The sequence below is a fragment of the Pituophis catenifer genome, unplaced genomic scaffold (assembly GCF_029215685.1).
Source record: "Pituophis catenifer annectens isolate HBS135680 unplaced genomic scaffold, rPitCat1.0.hap2 SCAF_17, whole genome shotgun sequence".
Classification (NCBI taxonomy): Eukaryota; Metazoa; Chordata; class Lepidosauria; order Squamata; family Colubridae; genus Pituophis; species Pituophis catenifer.
In genome coordinates this window covers 4883595-4902957 of record NW_027256897.1, presented here as the reverse complement: position 1 = coordinate 4902957, position 19363 = coordinate 4883595, and the positions used below count along the sequence as shown (strand labels likewise).

Below are 19363 nucleotides of genomic sequence, written 5' to 3'. Positions count from 1 at the left end.
ATTTCCTTCTTTTGTTTTACTACAACCTTTCCTTCTTTCTCCTCCTTTCTTTCTTCTTTCCTCATTTCCCCTCTCCTTTCCTTTCCTACTTCCTTTCCTTTTTCCCCTCTCCTCTCTTCTTCCTCCCCTTCTTACCCTCTCTCCTGCTCTTCTTTCCTCTTCCTTCTTCCTCTCCTTTTCCCATTCTTCTTTTCTCTTCCTCTCACCTCCCAACTCCCTTACTTTCCCCTCTCTACTCTTCCCCTCTTTTCCATTCCTTTGTTGTTTCCTTTTTTAATTCAATCTGAGACGGTATTCGAGCAGACCCAATTTCTATTTACATATGTCTTCATTTCCAACTTTACTATTATTCCTCTAGTATTCCTGTACATTTTTTAATCAATCCATGTATCATCTGGGTATCACATTTGTGCTATCATCTTCAAAGTTCACCATTATTTCTTAACATATATATTGATCTTTCCTTCTTTCATTTAATTTTAATATACTAACTACAACATATCCATCTCAAAGTTCTTGTCTTTATCCTGTTTAATTATCTATATTCACTTTCTATCCATGGATAAAATTTCCCCCAAATGTTGTAATACTCCAACTAGGTTTCCCACTCACTTCCCTGTCGCCCCCCAAGTCCTTCTCTTTACCAGGTCCTCTTGATGCTATCTAGATGGGTCGTGACACATCCGCTAACCAACAACTCAACTGAGAGAGCACCAAGGATTCTAGAATTCTCCCCCACCTGGTACCTTCTCCTAACAGCACGTCCCTTTTTTATGACTTCCAACCCATTCCAGGTCCTATCACCAAAACCCAACCAGCGTTGGCAAACCCGCCTGCATCGGAGAGTAGCAGCACCAATCACAGTTTGGGCAGCACCCAAAGTACCCCCTGTTCCACCAGCAGCATGGCATAGCAGCACCCTGGAAACGGGGGAAAGCCACAAGGACTTCTCAGAGGGAAAAGCTATCAGGAACTGCAGAGCGGTTGGGTTCCAAGGTTGGTGAGGAAGCGTCATCTCCATGCCAAGCGGACTTCGGTTCTTCCTCTTCCTACGTCGAAAATCTCGGCATTTCCAACCAGCAATTTCAAAAGGGACTTCTTGGAAACCATCGGGATGGGTTGAGGGGCACAGGGGTCCCGCTATCTTAATTTGGGACTAGCCATCGGATCCCCACCGATGTGTCCATGGTTGCCGAGGTGTTCAAGATTGGACTGTTGGATTAGACTCTTCTCGTGTTAGGCACCAGGTAGTGAGTGGGAGGACAGGGGGCGGAATTCAAATTTTTTTTTCCTATCGGTTCTGTGGGCGTGGGCGTGGCTTGGTGGGCGTGGCAGGGGAAAGATATTGCAAAATCCCCATTCCCTCCCCACTCCTGGGGAAGGATACTGCAAAATCCCCATTCCCTCCCTACTCCAGGGGAAGGATTTTGCAAAATCCTCATTCCCACCCCACTCCACAGGAAGGATTTTGCAAAATCCTCATTCCCTCCCCACTCCAGGGGAAGGTTACTGTAAAATCTCCATTTCCTCACCACTCCAGGGGAAGGTTACTGTAAAATCTCCATTCCCTCCCCACTCCAGGGGAAGGATACTGCAAAATCCCCATTCCCTCCCCACTCCAGGGGAAGGATACTGCAAAATCTCCATTCCCTCCCCACTCCAGGGGAAGAATACTGCAAAATCTCCATTCCCCTCCCACTCCAGGGGAAGGATACTGCAAAAACCCCATTTCCTCCCCACTCCAGGGGAAGGATACTGCAAAATCCCCATTCCCTCCCCACTCCAGGGGAAGGATATTGCAAAATCCCCATTCCCTCCCCACTCCAGGGGAAGGATACTGCAAAATCTCCATTCCCAACCCACTCCAGGGGAAAGATACTGCAAAATCCCCATTCCGTCCCCACTCCAGGGGAAGGATACTGCAAAATCTCCATTTCCTCCCCACTCCAGGGGAAGGATACTGCAAAATCCCCATTCCCTCCCCACTCCAGGGGAAGGATACTGCAAAATCTCCATTTCCTCCCCACTCCAGGGGAAGGATACTGCAAAATCCCCATTCCCTCCCCACTCCAGGGGAAGAATACTGCAAAATCTTCATTCCCTCCCCACTCCAGGGGAAGGATACTGCAAAATCTCCATTCCCACCCCAGCCAGAGGTGGTATTTGCCAGTTCTCCGAACTACTCAAAATTTCCGCTACCGGTTCTCCAGAACCTGTCAGAACCTGCTGGATTTCACCCCTGGTTGAGCCTCTATGGACTTTTGCTAATTTGTTAACCAGAGTGGCAGCTAACCTCGCTTTCAAAAGAAACCAGGGTAAACTAGATTTGGGGAGGTTTGCTTTGTCTCCTGTCTAAAACCCTTGAGACAAAAGTATTGTCTGAATCAGGAATCCCTCCCAAGATTGAAAAGTGTTTACCTTCTCGTGGGCCCGTCCTCCAGCTCTCAAAGTCCAACTTCGGTGGTGGGCCAAGGCTTTGGCCCATCAGCTACAGAGGTCTTCCAAGGTGCCATCAAATCCAGATAACGCCAGGAATTTCCGTTCCCCTTTCTGATGGATTTGGAGTTGACCTTTCAGCGGGATGCACCCAACTCGGATTCCCATCAACTTTCAAGAGTGAAGACGCTGGCGATCATGGGAATGAGTGCCCACCTGAAAAATAGCCACTTTCTCCTTAAGAGAACAGCAAAGGGACCCCTCCTCTTAAGATTGGCATGGCTGCCACCTTTCAAGATAGAAGAAGCTAGTGTTGAGCAGGGGGTCAGACTAGAAGGCCTCCAAGATCCCATTATTTAGTTAAGTCAAAGAGTTAATGCAGGAGGGCAGCCCCCCCCCCCCCAAGATAATGGCAAATCATATCCCTGGATTTTGGGGTACGTCCGCACCCTGCTTCATTGGGTTTTCACACACCATGGGCCGCCCCGAGAATTAATCCAAATTATACTCACTTCAGCCGGTTTGTGTGAAAAGAGCTAATAGGTTTTTAGCATTCCTCCTCGTTGTAAAAGGACACGGGGGCCACCTCTGTTCTGAAAAGACGTATAATTGTACGTATATAAATAACTATACATAGAATATATTTTGTAAACTGTATACAGGGAAATAATACCGCGCCTACTCACCATTGTCAGTTCTGCTTGTGGTTATTTTAAACTCCTCGGATGGACGAAGGGGCTAAAACAGGATCCCAGAGGCCATTAAATTGAGGGGTGGGGGAAGCCCACAGGGGAAACTGAGTCACGCCTGCCAGCGTCCCACCAGATGCATTTCCGATCAACGTCAAGAGCCCAGCAGGAGCTGCTCCAGCTGCAAATACAGATGCTGGAAGGCTTGGAAACTTTCTGGGTTTGATTGACAGATGCAAATAAGGATAGGGGGGTTTTTTTGGGGGGGGTTTTGCAGCAAGCGGACCTATTTTGCATACAGACTTTTGTCGCCCCCTGGAGGCCGGGATGTGTTTTTGTTGGGCCCCCTGTTGGATGGTTTTAAAAATGCACGTTGAAAGACTCCGAAAAGGAGCAGCTCAACGGGTCAGTTCCCGTCAAAAGCATGAAACATGTAACAAACAGATGAGCAAAGAATTCCAATTTGTCAGTTTCATTTATTCATTTGGAGCATTTATTCGCTTGGAATCTGAGTCTCTTGTCAGTTTTTTTTTTTTCTCCCCTTCTCCCCCAATATTCCAAAATTTACGCTCAGTCAGTTTTTACAAAGGACGCTCGAAAGAGAAACAAGTTAAAGACGTTTAAAAATAGCTGTAAACAATGTTAAAATAAAAGCACATTTTCTTCCATAAATTACTTTTATAAAGTCAGCATGGTCTACACTTCCTGCTCGTTGGCTGGGGAGGAAAGGGGGACAGGAAGGAGGAAAGAGAGACCCCCGGATATTAGGGAAGCAGGAAAATTATTATTATTATTATTATTTAAAATAACAGTCGCCATCTGTTTGGTGCTTTGAGAAAGTCACAAGATCACCCCATCCACCCTGGGGGGGAAAAAAAAATCCCAGAATTGCATCAGTGGAAGACAAGATTCCAGTTCGACGGCTTGCAAATTCCAGAGGGAGGGAGGAATTAAAACAGAATGAGTTTGCAGGCTCCATTTGCAAGATATTCGGAGAATGTACGCCCAGCAATCGGCAGCTTAGACACGAGGGAGGCTGGTTTTGCGTATCTTGAAATCCTGCAAAAGAAATTTGAAAGCACCCCAGAAGAGGAGGCCAAGGGGTTGCAGGAGGAGGGGGGGAATCTAGGGGTAATTTAATCCCCACTTTTATGCAACTTGGAGAGCGCGAGCATAACACTGCATAAAAAGAGGATTTCATCCAAGTTTAGCAATCCTTCTTTTGAGGGTGGGGAAGGGAGGAGAATTCACTAGATTTGAAGCGAAGTCCTAAAGAGAAAGAGAAATGCACCAGAGCAGTTTCCCCCGCAAGAATGGAAAATAGGAAGGGAGGGAGGGAGGGGGTGGAAGGGAGGGAGGGAGGGAGGGCAAGGCAGGGAAGGGAAAGGAAAGGAAAGGAAAGGAAAGGAAAGGAAAGGAAAGGAAAGGAAAGGAAAGGAAAGGAAAGGAAAGGAAAGGAAAGGAGGAAGGGAAAGGAAGGGAAGGGAAGGGAAGGGAAGGAAGAAGAGATGGGAAAGGAAAGGAAAGGAAAGGAAAGGAAAGGAAAGGAAAGGAAAGGAAGAAGGGAAGGGAAAGGAAAGGAGGAAGGGAAGGAAAGGAAAGGAAAGGAAAGGAAGAAGGGAAGGGATGGGAAAGGAAAGGAGGAAGGAGGAAGGGAAGGAGGAAGGGAAAAGAAAAAGGAAAGGAGGAAGGGAAGGGAAGGGAAAGGAAGAAAGGAAAGGAAGGAAGAAGGGAAGAGAAGGAAAGGAGGAAGGGAAAGCAAAGGAAAAAGGAAAGGAAGGAGGAAGGGAAGGAAAAGGAGGAAGGGAAGAAGGGAAAGGAAAGGAAGGGAAAGGAAAGGAAGGGAAGGGAAGGGATTGCAAAGAGAAGCTAAACTAGCTTTACTGGTCTCCCTCGTTTCATAACTCTCAGTGCCCACAAGGGAGTTAAAAAAAAACGAAGCCTTCCAGCCATTAAAGAGTTTTTACCCCAAAGTATTTGCAGAAAGAAGACAGGGAAAGTTTGGGCAACACAGAAGCCTCTCAAGAACACCCAAAAGTTCCCCTAAAATTAAGGGGAGGCCGATCCAGGCAAGGCTGCCAATGTGGGGAACGTTTTGATCAGGTTTCCACGCACGCCACGCCACCCCCACCCCCTCAAACCGCCTCAATTCCTCTCGCGGAACGCAGGCCGAATTCTCCCGGTGGGTTAAAAGAAGCTGGCGTTGGGGAACTACAGTGCCCATCAGCCACAGCCTACCCCTAGAGGGAAGGAAGATGGGAGTGGTAATCTGACCGCACCACGTTTGAGTAAGAATGGATGTGGGCAATGGTAAGAGTCCCATTCCAGGAAGGGGGGGGGGCGGTTGAAATGCTTGGTCCCACCGTCCCGAAAATTATCGAAAGTTTTGGCAGCTCGTTGGAAGAACACGGTGATTCTTTCTCTCCCCTCCCCTCCCAAAAAGGCACTTGGATCTCAAGGGGGATCAGCCCAGGGACACCCCTCCACCCCAAAACCGGTCCATGCCCTACTATCGGTCTGGCTAAGCCTGCTTTTCTGGACTCGACTATAGTGGGCACCAAGCACGCAGAAGCATCGTACCCTATACAACAGGTCCTTTTTGGATGTCCACCACCCCAAAACGGAGGTCCAGAAGTAGAGATGGGGGAGCTCAAAGGTGGGGTGGGGGGTACCGTTTGTGACAAGTGAGTAGCAGCGTCCCCGTCCCCCCCAAGGGTAGCCCAACGGATCAAGGCAGCGAGTGATCAAAGATGGAGATGGAAAAGATGGAGGAACATCGGCGAACGAGTGAGTTGAGAAGGCACGTGGCAGTCTCGGGAGGCGTGGTGGCTTGTATCTTGCCTCGGGTTGTGCTGAGGGACATCCTGTGTGGATGCACCCTGTCTATTGCTCGAGGCTGGAGGAGATGGTTGACCTCCACAAGAAGGTCCCCGCTTGGTTATGAGAAGAAGGACCATGTCTCCAAGCTTGTGGAGCAGCCAGATCTCAAGTGGTTCAACCATCAACGTTCAAACTATCAGGCAAGATGCCACCAACCACAGCTGTCTGAAGTTCGATTCGCTTCGGTCTAGGATTCAACCCGGATCTCCCAGGAATAGCATGGTTGGACGTGCCCTGTGGTGCCACACCACGGATAGGAGCGAGACATCAAGGCCTCTGCTGCCCTATCCACGTTGGCAGAAGGCGGCGTCCCACGGGCCTACTGAGAAAGGTTGGGATCCAGCAGCTTCAAGACGCCCCCGACCAGATGCAGACTGCCTGTCACGAGGACACGGATGGCCACGGCTTCCTTGAGCAGAACAGCTCCGCTGCTGGCCACGGGGTGCGGGTGGAGTCCCTGGGGCACCAGCGCCGGCAAGTTTGGGTCCCGGCCTTGGGTGATCCATTGCAAAGCGTGCGAGATGCAAGGGAAAACCAAGGAGTTGGAATTGAGCGGGCGGGTGGAGGAGGCGGCGAAGATCGGGGGGCTGTGATGCAGAGGCTGCTTCAGCCAGCCCCCCACCTCGGGCAAGACAGGGAACCAAGGGTCCTGCGTCAACTTGGCCTCCATCAGCCGGTTCCAGTGGTTCTGATTCTGCAGGCAGCGCGTCAGGACGTTCTCCAAGGTGACGTTGAAATTCTGCTGATCTGCAGAAGATTTGGAAAAAAAACAACAACAAGGAAGGGGAGGGGAGAAGTTAGAATGAAGCCCCCTCCTCACTTCAGTATTTTGCAAATATTGTCAGGAAAGCCATAGACCAGGGGTGTCAAACTCAAGGCCTGGGGGCTTAGATCTGGCCTGCGGGGCCGCCCTGGAAATAGCGAAGGACTGGACCGCAGTGCCTCCCCCAGTGAAAACGGAGCTTGGGAGGGACGCGTACGGCCTGCTCAACCTCCGTTTTCGTTGGCAGCAGGAGGCCGTTGCATCCGAAAACGGAGCTCGGGAGTCCGTTTTCACTGCCAAATCGCTCGGGCCACCACAGGCGCCACCGACATCACGTCGAGCTGACCACACCCACCCCAGCCCCCCAAGTTCAAACACAACCCTGAAGAGGCCCTCCATGAAATCGAGTTTGACACCCCCGCCATAGACCAAAGACCCCTTCACAGGGGTGAAATGCTCCCGGTTCGGACCGGATCGGGCGATCCGATAGCGATCGTGGAAAGTGGTTCGGCGATCTGGTAGCGATGGTGGAGCAAAGATCTGCCCACCTGCCCGAGTGTCGTTATACTTCCTGGTTTGATCCAGGAAGTAATGTGTTTTTTACATGCGCAGAAGGTCTGCGCGGGCATGTGATGCGTGCATGTCCTTCCAAACCGGTAAGGAAGGTAAGTAGATTTCACCCCTGGCCCTTCGGTCCTTAACTTAGAACTTAGAATCACTTTATTGTCGCTTGGAATGTACACTAAACGGGCATACGTTAAAAATGAATTTCCCGTTGCATACAGAGCTCTCAAAGGGTGACCCACTCCAATATACACTACAGAAAGGTGACAAAATAAATAAATAAATAAATAAATAAATAAATAAATAAATAAATAAATAAATAAAAAAAATCAAAATTAGGGCATATACTAATATTCAGCCGGTTCGGATCGGTTCGCCTGAACCGCTAGCGGAAATTGAAGGTGGACCCGCCCACCTTCTGTTCTGCCCCAGCTACGGACCCCAAAGAACACAGCACACACTAAGTCCGTTGAAAACTTGGTTTAATAAATAAATCAGTCTTTTGCAACAACGGCTGTTAATTAACTGCATTAACAGCCGCCAAGAATTCAAAGAATAATAACTGAAAGCTTACTGTGGTTGGCAGAATGCCCAGAAGCAATTTGCAGGAAGCTGATGTGATAAGCAAGACAAGACACAAAGGTATGTGAACAAAGTTGTTCCCTGCAAATTGCTTCAGTCGGGGTTCCTCCTTAAATAGGCTAAGGGAGTGGTCAATTAGCCCCCAAGCCTTACTCTCGAGGAGACCTCCTCCTAAGGAGCCACTCCTGCCTTTTGGTAGCTCTGCGCGCTCGTGCATCGAGAAGAGGCTCCTCCTTTTCTTCCTCTTCACTTAAGGGAGCTTCTGGAGGTTCTGAAGGCCCTGGCTGAATCCCCGCCTCTGGCACCACATCTTCTCCAGCCTCCTCATTGTCCGACTCGAGTGCCAGCTGCACAGGCTGCTGGTGCAGCACCACACCAGCCTCCTTGCTGTCGGAATCAGCTACTACCTGCACAGGCCGCGTATGGGCCGCAACCCCTTCCCCTGGCTCTATGCCATCCTTTTGAGGCTGGGCGCAGGTGAGGAAGGCAGGCGCAGGCGCGAACTGGGCACGCACGAGCGTACGCGGCAAACCAGTAGTAACATAATGGGAAACCCACCGCTGGCACATACCCACATATATTATATGATGCGGAGAAACCTCAAAACTCGCCTCAACACCTACCTGCGTTGCCCACCGTCGACACCTCTGTGTAGTTGGGGCAGAACACGGCGTAATCAAAATGGCAGGGCTGCAAAAGAGAAAACAGCCAAGAGGAGTGAATCAGGTTTAGCGTTGTTGTCCCGTTTTGGGTGCTGGTCCTTAAAGGAATCGCTTGCAACCTGGAGGGACGGGGAGGTCGTGGAAATGAGAAGACTCAGCTCACCAGCAAAAGTTTCAGCAAAGCTGCCGTATCCCGGTCTCCCGTCACGTTGAAAAGCAACACTCGAACTTCGGAACCGCTGGAAACGCAGGGAAAGAAATGGTTATTTCATCAGCCGTTCTCTGCATTTTGTCCTTCCTTCCTTCTTCCTTAACTACTTCCTTCCTTTCCCAACCCTCTCGTTCCTTAACTCCTTCCTTCCTTCCCTTCTTCCTTACTTTCCTTCCTTCCCTCCCTCTTTTCTCCTTTCTTCCTTAACTCTTTCCTTCCTTTCCCAATTCTTTCCTTCCCTCTTTCCCTCTCTTTGTTCCCTCCCTTTCCTTCCTTCCCCTTCTTCTTCCTTCCTTAACTCCTTCCTTCTTCCTTAACTTTCCTTCCTTTCCCAATTCCTTCCTTCCCTCTTTCCCCCCCTTCGTTCTCTCCCTCCCTTCCTTCTTCTTCCTTCCTTAACTCCTTCTTTCCTTTCCTTCCTTCTTTCCTTCCTTTCCCAACTTCTTCCTTCCTTCTCTCCCTCCCTCTCCTTCTTTCTTTAACTCCTTCCTTCCCTCCCTTCTTCCTTACTTTCCTTCCTTCCCTTCTTCCTTCCTTAACTACTTCCTTCCTTTCCCAACCCTCTCCTTCCTTAACTCCTTCCTTCCTTCCTCCTTACTTTCCTTCCTTCCCTCCCTTTTCTCCTTCCTTAACTTTCCTTCCTTTCCCAATTCTTTCCTTCCCTCTTTCCCTCTCTCCTTTGTTCCCTCCCTTTTCTTCCTTCCCCTTCTTCCTTCCTTAACTCCTTACTTCTTCCTTCCTTCCTTTCCCAATTCCTTCCTTCCCTCTTTCCCCCTTCGTTCTCTCCCTCCCTTCCCTCTTCTTCCTTCCTTAACTTCTTCCTTAACTTTTCTTCCTTTCCCAATTCTTTCCTTCCCTCTTTCCCTCTCTCCTTTGTTCCCTCCCTTTCCTTCCTTCCCCTTCTTCCTTCCTTAACTCCTACCTTCTTCCTTAACTTTCCTTCCTTTCCCAATTCCTTCCTTCCCTCTTTCCTCTCCTTTGTTCTCTCCCTCCCTTCCCTCTTCTTCCTTCCTTAACTCCTTCTTTCCTTTCCTTCCTTCCTTCCATCTTTCCTTCCTTCTCTCCCTCCCTCTCCTTCTTTAACTCCTTCCTTCCCTCCCTTCTTCCTTACTTTCCTTCCTTCCCTTCTTCCTTCCTTAATGCTTTCCTTCCTTTCCCAATTCCTTCCTTCCCTCCTTCTTCCTTCCTTCCTTAACTCTTTCCTTCCTTTCCCAATTCCTTCCTTCCCTCCTTCCCTCCCTCGTTCCTTCCCTCCCTTTCTTCCTTAAATCTTTCCTTCCTTTCCGAACTTCTTCCTTCTCTTTCCCTCCCTCCTTCCTTCCTTAACTCCTTCCTTCCTTCCCTCCCTTTCTTCCTTAAATCTTTCCTTCCTTTCCCAACTTCTTCCTTCTCTCTTTCCCTCCCTCCTTCCTTAACTCCTTCCTTCCCTCCTTCTCTTTCTCTTTTCACCATAAAAAAAGGGGATTTCCAGTCCTACTGTAATGCAAAACTACAGCCCAGAAATGCAGCAATACAGAATCCCCGATCCGTTTTGCAAAAGATATTTCCGTTGCTGAGGATTTTTTCGGCTCTCTTCCCTCCAGCTTCAGAACAAGAGATCTCACGCCAACACTCCCACCTCATCCCTGCTTACTCTGTAGGTTTGTCTTCGTTCAGGGCTGCTTGGCGAAACCAGCGGATGCAGGCCTGCATACTGCTGGTGGTGTGAGCCCCATCGATGTACCACGTCACCGGGCCGTGGTGTAGCACCTGGTTACGTCCGAGCCACACGGCCGCTTGCAAGCCTGGGAAGCAAAGCAAAACTCAGCAATGTTGCCTTGTTAGACTGCTGAGAACTCTGCAGCCTCCTGTTCAGGAACTAAGTTTCTAGTCCTCATGATTCCGGAGGGAATCAGATAAGAGAGGAGGCCAGAATCTGGTTAAAAAATAGGCTTAAAAAGGAAACCAATATTGAAAGTCTTTTGCGTTGGTTCTTTTGTCTCCTGCAAAGCTAGGAGTGTGGTTAGCCAATATCACGCTAAGCTATGAATGGTGGTTCTCAAATGCTGGCTTCACACAACACAGGGATTAAGGAGAAACTTCCTAACAGTGAGGACAATTAACCAAGGGAACAGCTTGCTTTCAGAAATCGTGGGGGCTCCATCACTGGAGGCTTTTAAGAAGAGACTGGACCAGGGATATCAAACTCGCGGCCCGCAGCCCAGATACATCATGTGCTGGCCCCATCCCCGCCCTGTTTAGCGAAAGGGGGGGGAAGTCCCGATACGTCACGTGATGCTGTGACGACGCAAGTTTGACCCCCCCTGGACTAGACAATCACTTATCTGAAATGCTTAAGCAGGGGGATGGACTACAAGACCTCCAAGGCCCCTTCCAGCTCTATTCTATTTCTATTCCCATTTCTTTTCTGTTTCTTTTCCTATTCTAATCTATCCTATTTCTATTCTATTTTTCTTATTCTATTCCTTTTCTTAGTCTATTTCTTTTATTCTATTTCTTTTATTCTATTTCTTTTCTTAGTCTACTCCTTTTCCTATTCTATTCTATTCTATTCTATTCTATTCTATTCTATTCTATTCTATTCTATTCTATTCTTCTATTTCTTTTCTTATTCTATTCCTTTTCTTAGTCTATTCCTTTTCCTATTCTATTCTATTTTTCTTATTCTATTCCTTTTCTTAGTCTATTTCTTTTATTCTTTTTCTTTTATTCTTTTTCTTTTCTTAGTCTACTCCTTTTCCTATTCTATTCTATTCTATTCTACTTTTCTTATTCTATTCCTCTTCTTAGTCTATTTCTTTTATTCTTTTTCTTTTATTCTATTTCTTTTCTTAGTCTACTCCTTTTCCTATTCTATTCTATTCTATTCTATTCTATTCTATTCTATTCTATTCTATTCTATTCTATTCTATTCTATTCTATTCTTCTATTTCTTTTCTTAGTCTATTTCTTTTCTTAGTCTATTCCTTTTCCTATTCTATTCTATTTTTCTTAGTCTATTCCTTTTCTTAGTCTATTCCTTTTCCTATTCTATTCTATTCTATTCTATTCTTCTATTTCTTTTCTTATTCTATTTCTTTTCTTAGTCTATTCCTTTTCCTATTCTATTTTATTCTACTTTTCTTATTCTATTCCTTTTCTTATTCTGTTCTATTCTGTTCTGTTCTGTTCTATTCTATTCTACTTTTCTTATTCTATTCCTTTTCTTATTCCATTCCATTCTATTCTATTCCCTATCCAATCCTATCCATACTTTAAGCTCACTCAAACCCGTGATGATACAGCTTGTAACAAACTATTCAAAAACCTCTTTATTAAAAGTTTTGGGGAGGCCAAACTGTCACGTCTCTCCCCCGTGACTTTTAAGCAGCATAATTGAATCTTTCCGTTCCTACTCCCCATGTGGCTCCGCATCCCATCAACGGATGTCCTTGGTGGGACTGAGCCAAAAGAAGACTCAACACTGTTGCTTTGTTTCAACCAGGAAATGGTCCTTCTGCCTGGGCTGACTTGATGAATTGCTGAAAGTCAAGGACGGGGAAGGCGGTAGGGAGGGGCAGGAAATAGGTCAGGAGGAATAGGTCAGGAGGCAGCATTGGGGTGGAAGGAGGGATGGAGGAATGGGGAGAGGAGGAGGAGGAGGTAGATAATAGTGAGGAGGAGGAAGAGGAGGAAGAGACAATGACAAATAATAAGAAACACAAGGTAGATAAGGAGAAGATAGATGAGGAAGAGGAGGATATATATATATATATATAACAAGAAAGAGATGAGGAGGAGGAGGAGGAAGAGACAGATAATAAGAAGCAGAAGATAGATAAGGAGGAGGAGGAAGAGGAGGAGGAGACAACGACAAATGATAAGAAACACCAGGTAGATAAGGAGAAGATAGATGAGAAGGAGGAGGAGGAGATGGAGGAGGAAGAGGAGGAGGAGACGGAGGAAGAGGAAGAGACAGATAATAAGAAGCAGAAGATATATAAGGAGGAGGAGGAGGAAGAGGAGGAGGAGACAACGACAAATGATAAGAAACACCAGGTAGATAAGGAGAAGATAGATGAGAAGGAGGAGGAGGAGATGGAGGAGGAAGAGGAGGAGGAGGAAGAGACAGATAATAAGAGGCAGAAGGTAGATAAGGAGGAGGAGGAAGAGGAGGAGACAAATGATAAGAAACACAAGGTAGATAAGGAGAAGATAGATAAGGAGGAGGAGGAGGAGGAGGAAATATGTAACAAGAAAGAGATGAGGAGGAGGAGGAGGAAGAGACAGATAATAAGCAGAAGGTAGATAAGGAGGCGGAGGAGGAGGAAGAGGAGGGGACAAATGATAAGAAACGTAAGGTAGATAAGAAGGAGGAGGAAGATATTTGATCATTCATATTACTACAGCAGTGAGAATTGTACTCGCACAAGCCTGGAAAATGTCCACTACACCAACAGATTGTGTAATAATCCGGAAAAGTTTTGAATGTGCAGAAATGGATAAACTTATTATAGAATTAAATAATAAGGAAGACTCGGAATATTACTCAACTTGGGAACACTGGTATGAATGGATAAAAAATAAAACTAGGAAATATATAAATCAAAATGAGACAAATTGTGTTTACATATATTTGATCAAGAAGGAATATCTGAGATTATATTAATAAAGATTTCTGTCCTGTTAGAACCACGTTGAATTGTACAACTAACATGGACATATTTTCATTACAGATGTATTTGTATCTGAATATTTTAAATTTTAAGAAAGGTTTTTTGAAAAAAAAAGGAGGAGGAGGAGGAGGAGACAAATGATAAGAAACATAAGGTAGATGAGGAGGGAGATAGATTAAGGAGGAGGAGGAAATATATAACAAGAAAGAGATGAGGAGGAGAAGGAAGAAGAGGCAGATAATAAGAAGCATAAGGTAGATAAGGAGGAGATAGATTAAGGAGGAAGAGGAGGAGGAAATATATAACAAGAAAGAGTAGATAGATAAGGAGAAGACAGATAAGAAGAAAGATAAGGTAGATAAGAAGGAGGAGATGGAGGAGGAGGAAGAAGAAATATATAACAAGAAAGAGAAGATAGAGAAGGAGAAGACAGATAATAAGAAAGATAAGGTAGATAAGAAGATGGAGGAGGAGGAAGAGGAAATATATAACCAGAAAGAGAAGACAGACAAGGAGGAGGAGGAGGAGAGAGACAAAAGAAACCTAAGGTAGATAAGAAGCAGGAGAAGATAGCTCATGAGAAGGAAGCCCCATACCTTGTACCATGGGCTGGTCAGGCTTAAAAGCAGGAGCCAAGCTTGGAACCCTCTTCGATGGAGCTTCAGAAGTTCGCCATGAGTCCTTCAGCTCGCCGGTATCTGAAAAAGGGAACTATAAATCTAAATAAATCAGGGAACCTCCCCCTTTTGTTCCTGACTCTTGTCAAGATGCTACGGGCACTTTCTTTCCATGGGGTATCAACCTTCTCTCCCCAACTTCGAAGCTCAACTTCGAGAAACCAGGATGATGATCAGGAAGGGTTGCCAAGAACAAGCGAGCAAGGGGTGTGTGCGTGCACGCATGTGTCTTTCGTTACCTAGATACCCACAACGGCCCAGCCACATGTGGGACAGCTGGAGGGCTAAAGCAGCGTTGGAACGTTGATGGTCACCGGCTAAACCTAGCTGAAGGAGCTTGTCGTCGTCTTCGAAGGCATCCAGGTCAGGGCAGAGAAAAAGCGGGCACTGCGGAAGAGAAAGGAGACCCCAAGAATGATTTTGCTCCATAGAAGCAACAGGGGGCTGGACTAGAAGAGCTCCAAAGGTCCCTTCTGGCTCAACCTTGAGACTGTCAGGATCGAACTCCTGGCAGTCAGCAGAATTGGCCTGCAATAGACTGCATTCTAATCACTGCAGCACCATGGCAGTGTGACAGAGTTGGGAGGGGCCTTGGAGGTCTTCTAGTTCAAACAGGAGACCATACATCATTTCAGACAATGGCTGTCCAGTCTCTTCTTAAAAGCCTGCAGTATTGGAGCACCCATAACTTCTGGAGGCAAGTTGTTCCACTGGTGAATTGCTCTCACTGTTAGGGAAATTTCTCCTTAGTTCTAGGTTGCTTCTCTCCTTGGTTAGTTTCCATCCGTTGCTTCTTATCTTTTGCAGAAGGGAATTATTTGTGTGTGTGTCTTCATTAAGTTAAAGGTAAAGGTTTCCCTCGCACATATGTGCTAGTCGTTCCTGACTCTAGGGGGCGGTGTTCATCTCCTTTTCAAAGCCGAAGAGCCAGCGCTGTCCGAAGACGTCTCCATGGTCATGTGGCTGACATGACTCAACGCCAAAGGCGCACAGAACGCTGTTACCTTCCCACCAAGGGTGGTCCCTATTTTTCTACTGGCATTTTTTACCTGCTTTCGAACTGCTAGGTTGGCAGAAGCTGGGACAAGTCACGGGAGCTCACCCCGTTTACGCGGCACTAGGGATTCGAACCGCTGAACTGCCGACCTTTCAATCGACAAGCTCAGCGTCTTAGCCTTTGAGCCACTGTGTCCCACATGTGTCTTCAATAGCTTGTCTTAATTGTCATTTACGTCAGGGGTCTCCAACTTTGGCCAAGACTTGTGGACTTCAGCTCCCAGAACGTGCTGTGCTGGTTGGGATATTCTGGGAGTTGGAAATCCAGAAGTCTTCAGGTGGTCAAAGTTGATCTACGTGGAAGATCCAAGTCCTAGGAAAGTAGATTCACCAGCTCTGGACTTTCTAGGTTTGTGTGTTAAGTTGTCCATTGTGGCTTCCACCACCAACAGCTACCACAGTGCTTGGTCTTCCAGGAAAAGCTAGAAGAACATCGGTGGATCCGAGGTAACCTTACCTGGCATTCTTCAGCCCTCTGTTTCAGGACTTCTAACGGTCTCTCCGGCTGTGGCACCGTGAATGCTGGCACACCAGGCTGAAAGGCAGATCAGGACATTTAGAAAAATGCTTCAGGAGGCCAAAATAATTTGCGAAACACACAAATAATGCAGAGAAAGCTTCTGGATCTTTTGAAGAAATTAAGCCAGGGTTAAAACTAAAAAATTTAGAAGGATTTTCTTTCTAGCATCATCAGAGAGCCAAAGAGGTCTCCAAGGCTTCTCGTCAAGATGCTCACGCCCATCTTAATCCCATGAAGGTGGAGAGAGAAGATCCCTCCAAAGATCTACCTTGAAGATGCCGCCTTTCTGCCAAGCTATCTTCTCGATGGTATCTCCCAAGATGCTGGTGTGGTCAATGCCCAAAGAGGAGACCCCACATACTATTGGCTTCCTACAAGGAAGACAAAGAAAAGGAGATGAAGAAGACTCAATCAATCAATCAATCAGAGACGTCTCCGTGGTCATGTGGCCGGGATGATTCAATGCCAAAGGTGCCCGGAACGCTGTTCCCTTCCCACCAAAGATGGTCCCTATTTTTCTACTTGCATTTTTTACCTGCTTTCGAACTGCTAGGTTGGCAGAAGCTGGGACAAGAAACGGGAGCTCACCCTGTTATGCAGCATTAGGGATTCGAACCGCTGAATTGCTGACCTTTCGATCGACAGCTCAGCATCTTAGCCACTGAGCTACCGCACACTAATAATACCCCACGTACTAATACCCCACGTACTAATACTTTCACTCTCTGAAGGGAGAAAGTGAGATTCCTGACATGGTCCTAGAAAGCCATCAAGAGAAGAATAGATATCCATCAAAGACCAAACTGTTTCTAAACCTCTTTCAGGGCTAGCAATGAAGCACCCATAAGTTCAACCTCCATACCTGACAATGTTTGTACAATCGTAGGCGCCCCCGATGCCAACTTCTATAACCGCCAAGTCAACCTGGGAAGAAGATACAAAATATCTCAAGGTCTCATTTTGCCCAAGAGGGTTTTGGATCCTCCAGGTTGTAGACACCTAGCAATCATCTATGGATGGGTTGCCTGGCTGGCTGAGGATATGGGAATTACACACAGTCATATTTTGGTCTTCAAGAATGAGTTAATTTATTTAAACCCAACCAGGGTCAGTTCAGACCGAGCCGCAAGTGAGATTTTATAGAGTTGACTTCTCTATCTTCAGACCTTCTAAAGAGATTGTCCAAACTGCTCTTCTATCAAGAGAACCACATGGAAGCATCAATTTTGGGTTCAACTCAATTTGGGGTTGAGTGTGCCCAGCGTAGATTCCTTGCGAATCTCCAGATCTTGGACACTCCAGATGATCAATATCTGGACAATCACCAGAACCTCACCTATCTTACCCAAACACATATATCTTTCCCAATTTTATAAAAGGTACTTTTGAAGCTCAACATACCTTCTCCTGCAGGAAGACGTGGAAAGCCATGATCGTAAGGAACCGAAAATAGGCAGGCATGGAAGCATGATGAGAGTCCTGAGAAGATCACAAAGGGGGTTAGGAGGATCTGAACTGGAGCAATGGACTATTAAGGTCTCAAACCCACATTCCGTTGGTCGCTATCAAAATCTAGGTTCAGTCTAAATGAACCTCTTTTGATTTCTGGAATGTGCCTATCTCAAAGACTTGCAAATAATTGAGCGTCTTCTAATTTCTAAGCTAGATCTGGACATGAAGATGGTGATAATTCTTTTTATCCACCAAGCCAGAAAGCTCAGGAAAATATTGGAAATATTGGAGGGTGCACTCTTTCTCCATTTTGCTTGTCCCTTCCGTTTAGAATAGAATAGAATTAACAGAGTTGGAAGGGATCTTGGAGGTCTTCTAGTCCAACCCCCTGCTTAGGCAGGAAACCCTACACCACTTCAGACAAAGGGTTATCCAACATCTTCTTAAAAACTGCCAGTGTTGGAGCATTCACAACTTCTGGAGGCAAGTTGTTCCAATGATTAATTGTTCTGTCAGGAAATTTCTCCTTAGTTCTAAGTTTCTTCTCTCCTTGATTAGTTTCCACCCGTTGCTTCTTGTTCTACCCTCAGGTGCTTTGGAGAAAAGCTTGACTCCCTCTTCTTTGGCGCAGCTCCTGAGATATTGGAAGACTGCTATCATGTCTCCCCTAGTCCGTCTTTTCATTAAACTAGACATATCCAGTTCCTGCAACCGTTTTTCATATGTTTTAGCCTCCAGTCCCCTACTCATCTTTGTTGCTCTTCTCTGCACTCTTTCTAGAGTCTCCACATCTTTTTTACATCGTGGCGACCAAAACTGGATGCAGTATTCCAAGTGTGGCCTTACCAAGGCCTTATAAAGTGGTATTAACACTTCAGGTGATCTTGATTCTATCCCTCTGTTGATGCAGCCTAGAACTGTGTTGGCTTTTTGGGCAGCTGCTGCACACGGCTGGGTCCTATTTAAATGGTTGCCCACTAGGACTCCAAAATCCCTCTCACAGTTACTACTATTGAGTGAGCTACCACCTATACTGTCCCTGTGCATTTTGTTTTTCTTGCCTAAATGTAGAACCTTCCTTTTTTTTCAGCCTTAAATTTTGTTTTCTTAGATAGCGCCCAATGTTCAAGATCCTTCTGTATCTTAAGCCTATCTTCTGGAATCTTTCTTCGTCCCAATCCTAGTTACTAAGTTTGCATTACTATTAGTCTTCTCATTGTTCCTATCACCCATCTCCTCCCACTTATGACAGTAACCTTGTTGCTGGTATCCTTAAGATTTATATTGACTGCTTCCCTATGACTATCATTAAGTGTTGTACCTAATGATTCTTGACGAATGTATCTTTTCTTTTATGTACACTGAGAGCATGTGCACCAAGACAAATTCCTTGTGTGTCCACTCACACTTGGCCAATAAAAGAATTCTATTCTATTCTATTCTATTCTATTCTATTCTATTCTATTCTATTCTATTCTATTCTTGACAAATGCATCTTTTCTTTTATGTACACTGAGAGCATATGCACCAAGACAAATTCCTTGTGTGTCCAATCACACTTGGCCAATAAAAGAATTCTATTCTATTCTATTCTATTCTATTCTATTCTATTCTATTCTATTCTATTCTATTCTATTCTATTCTATTCTTGACGAATGCATCTTTTCTTTTATGTACACTGAGTGCATATGCACCAAGACACATTCCTTGTGTGTCCAATCACACTTGGCCAATAAAAGAATTCTATTCTATTCTATTCTATTCTATTCTATTCTATTCTATTCTATTCTATTCTATTCTATTCTATTCTATTCTTGACAAATGCATCTTTTCTTTTATGTACACTGAGTGCATATGCACCAAGACACATTCCTTGTGTGTCCAATCACACTTGGCCAATAAAAGAATTCTATTCTATTCTATTCTATTCTATTCTATTCTATTCTATTCTATTCTATTCTTGACAAATGCATCTTTTCTTTTATGTACACTGAGAGCATATGCACCAAGACAAATTCCTTGTGTGTCCAATCACACTTGGCCAATAAAAGAATTCTATTCTATTCTATTCTATTCTATTCTATTCTATTCTATTCTATTCTATTCTATTCTATTCTATTCTATTCTATTCTATTCTTGACGAATGCATCTTTTCTTTTATGTACACTGAGAGCATATGCACCAAGACACATTCCTTGTGTGTCCAATCACACTTG

General features: G+C 45.7%; 2 protein-coding genes across 2 annotated transcripts in view; one reads left to right on the top strand and one right to left on the bottom strand.

The window, feature by feature from the left end:
* Window positions 1–3130, top strand: part of ENG (endoglin) — a 43307-nt gene extending 40177 nt beyond the window's left edge. The window contains 1 exon segment of the mRNA XM_070955549.1: window positions 795–3130. Coding sequence (XP_070811650.1) covers window positions 795–913 — 119 coding nt within the window. The 3' untranslated portion in view covers window positions 914–3130.
* The window catches only part of FPGS (folylpolyglutamate synthase), a 21850-nt gene continuing 5581 nt past the window's right edge, over window positions 3095–19363 (bottom strand). The window contains exons 6-15 of the mRNA XM_070955551.1: window positions 17097–17174; window positions 16558–16619; window positions 15964–16066; window positions 15633–15710; window positions 14359–14506; window positions 14039–14140; window positions 10421–10571; window positions 8740–8815; window positions 8538–8604; window positions 3095–6752 (exon numbers count right to left, since the gene is read on the bottom strand). Coding sequence (XP_070811652.1) covers window positions 6325–6752; window positions 8538–8604; window positions 8740–8815; window positions 10421–10571; window positions 14039–14140; window positions 14359–14506; window positions 15633–15710; window positions 15964–16066; window positions 16558–16619; window positions 17097–17174 — 1293 coding nt within the window. The 3' untranslated portion in view covers window positions 3095–6324. The remainder of the gene's footprint in view (window positions 6753–8537; window positions 8605–8739; window positions 8816–10420; window positions 10572–14038; window positions 14141–14358; window positions 14507–15632; window positions 15711–15963; window positions 16067–16557; window positions 16620–17096; window positions 17175–19363) is intronic.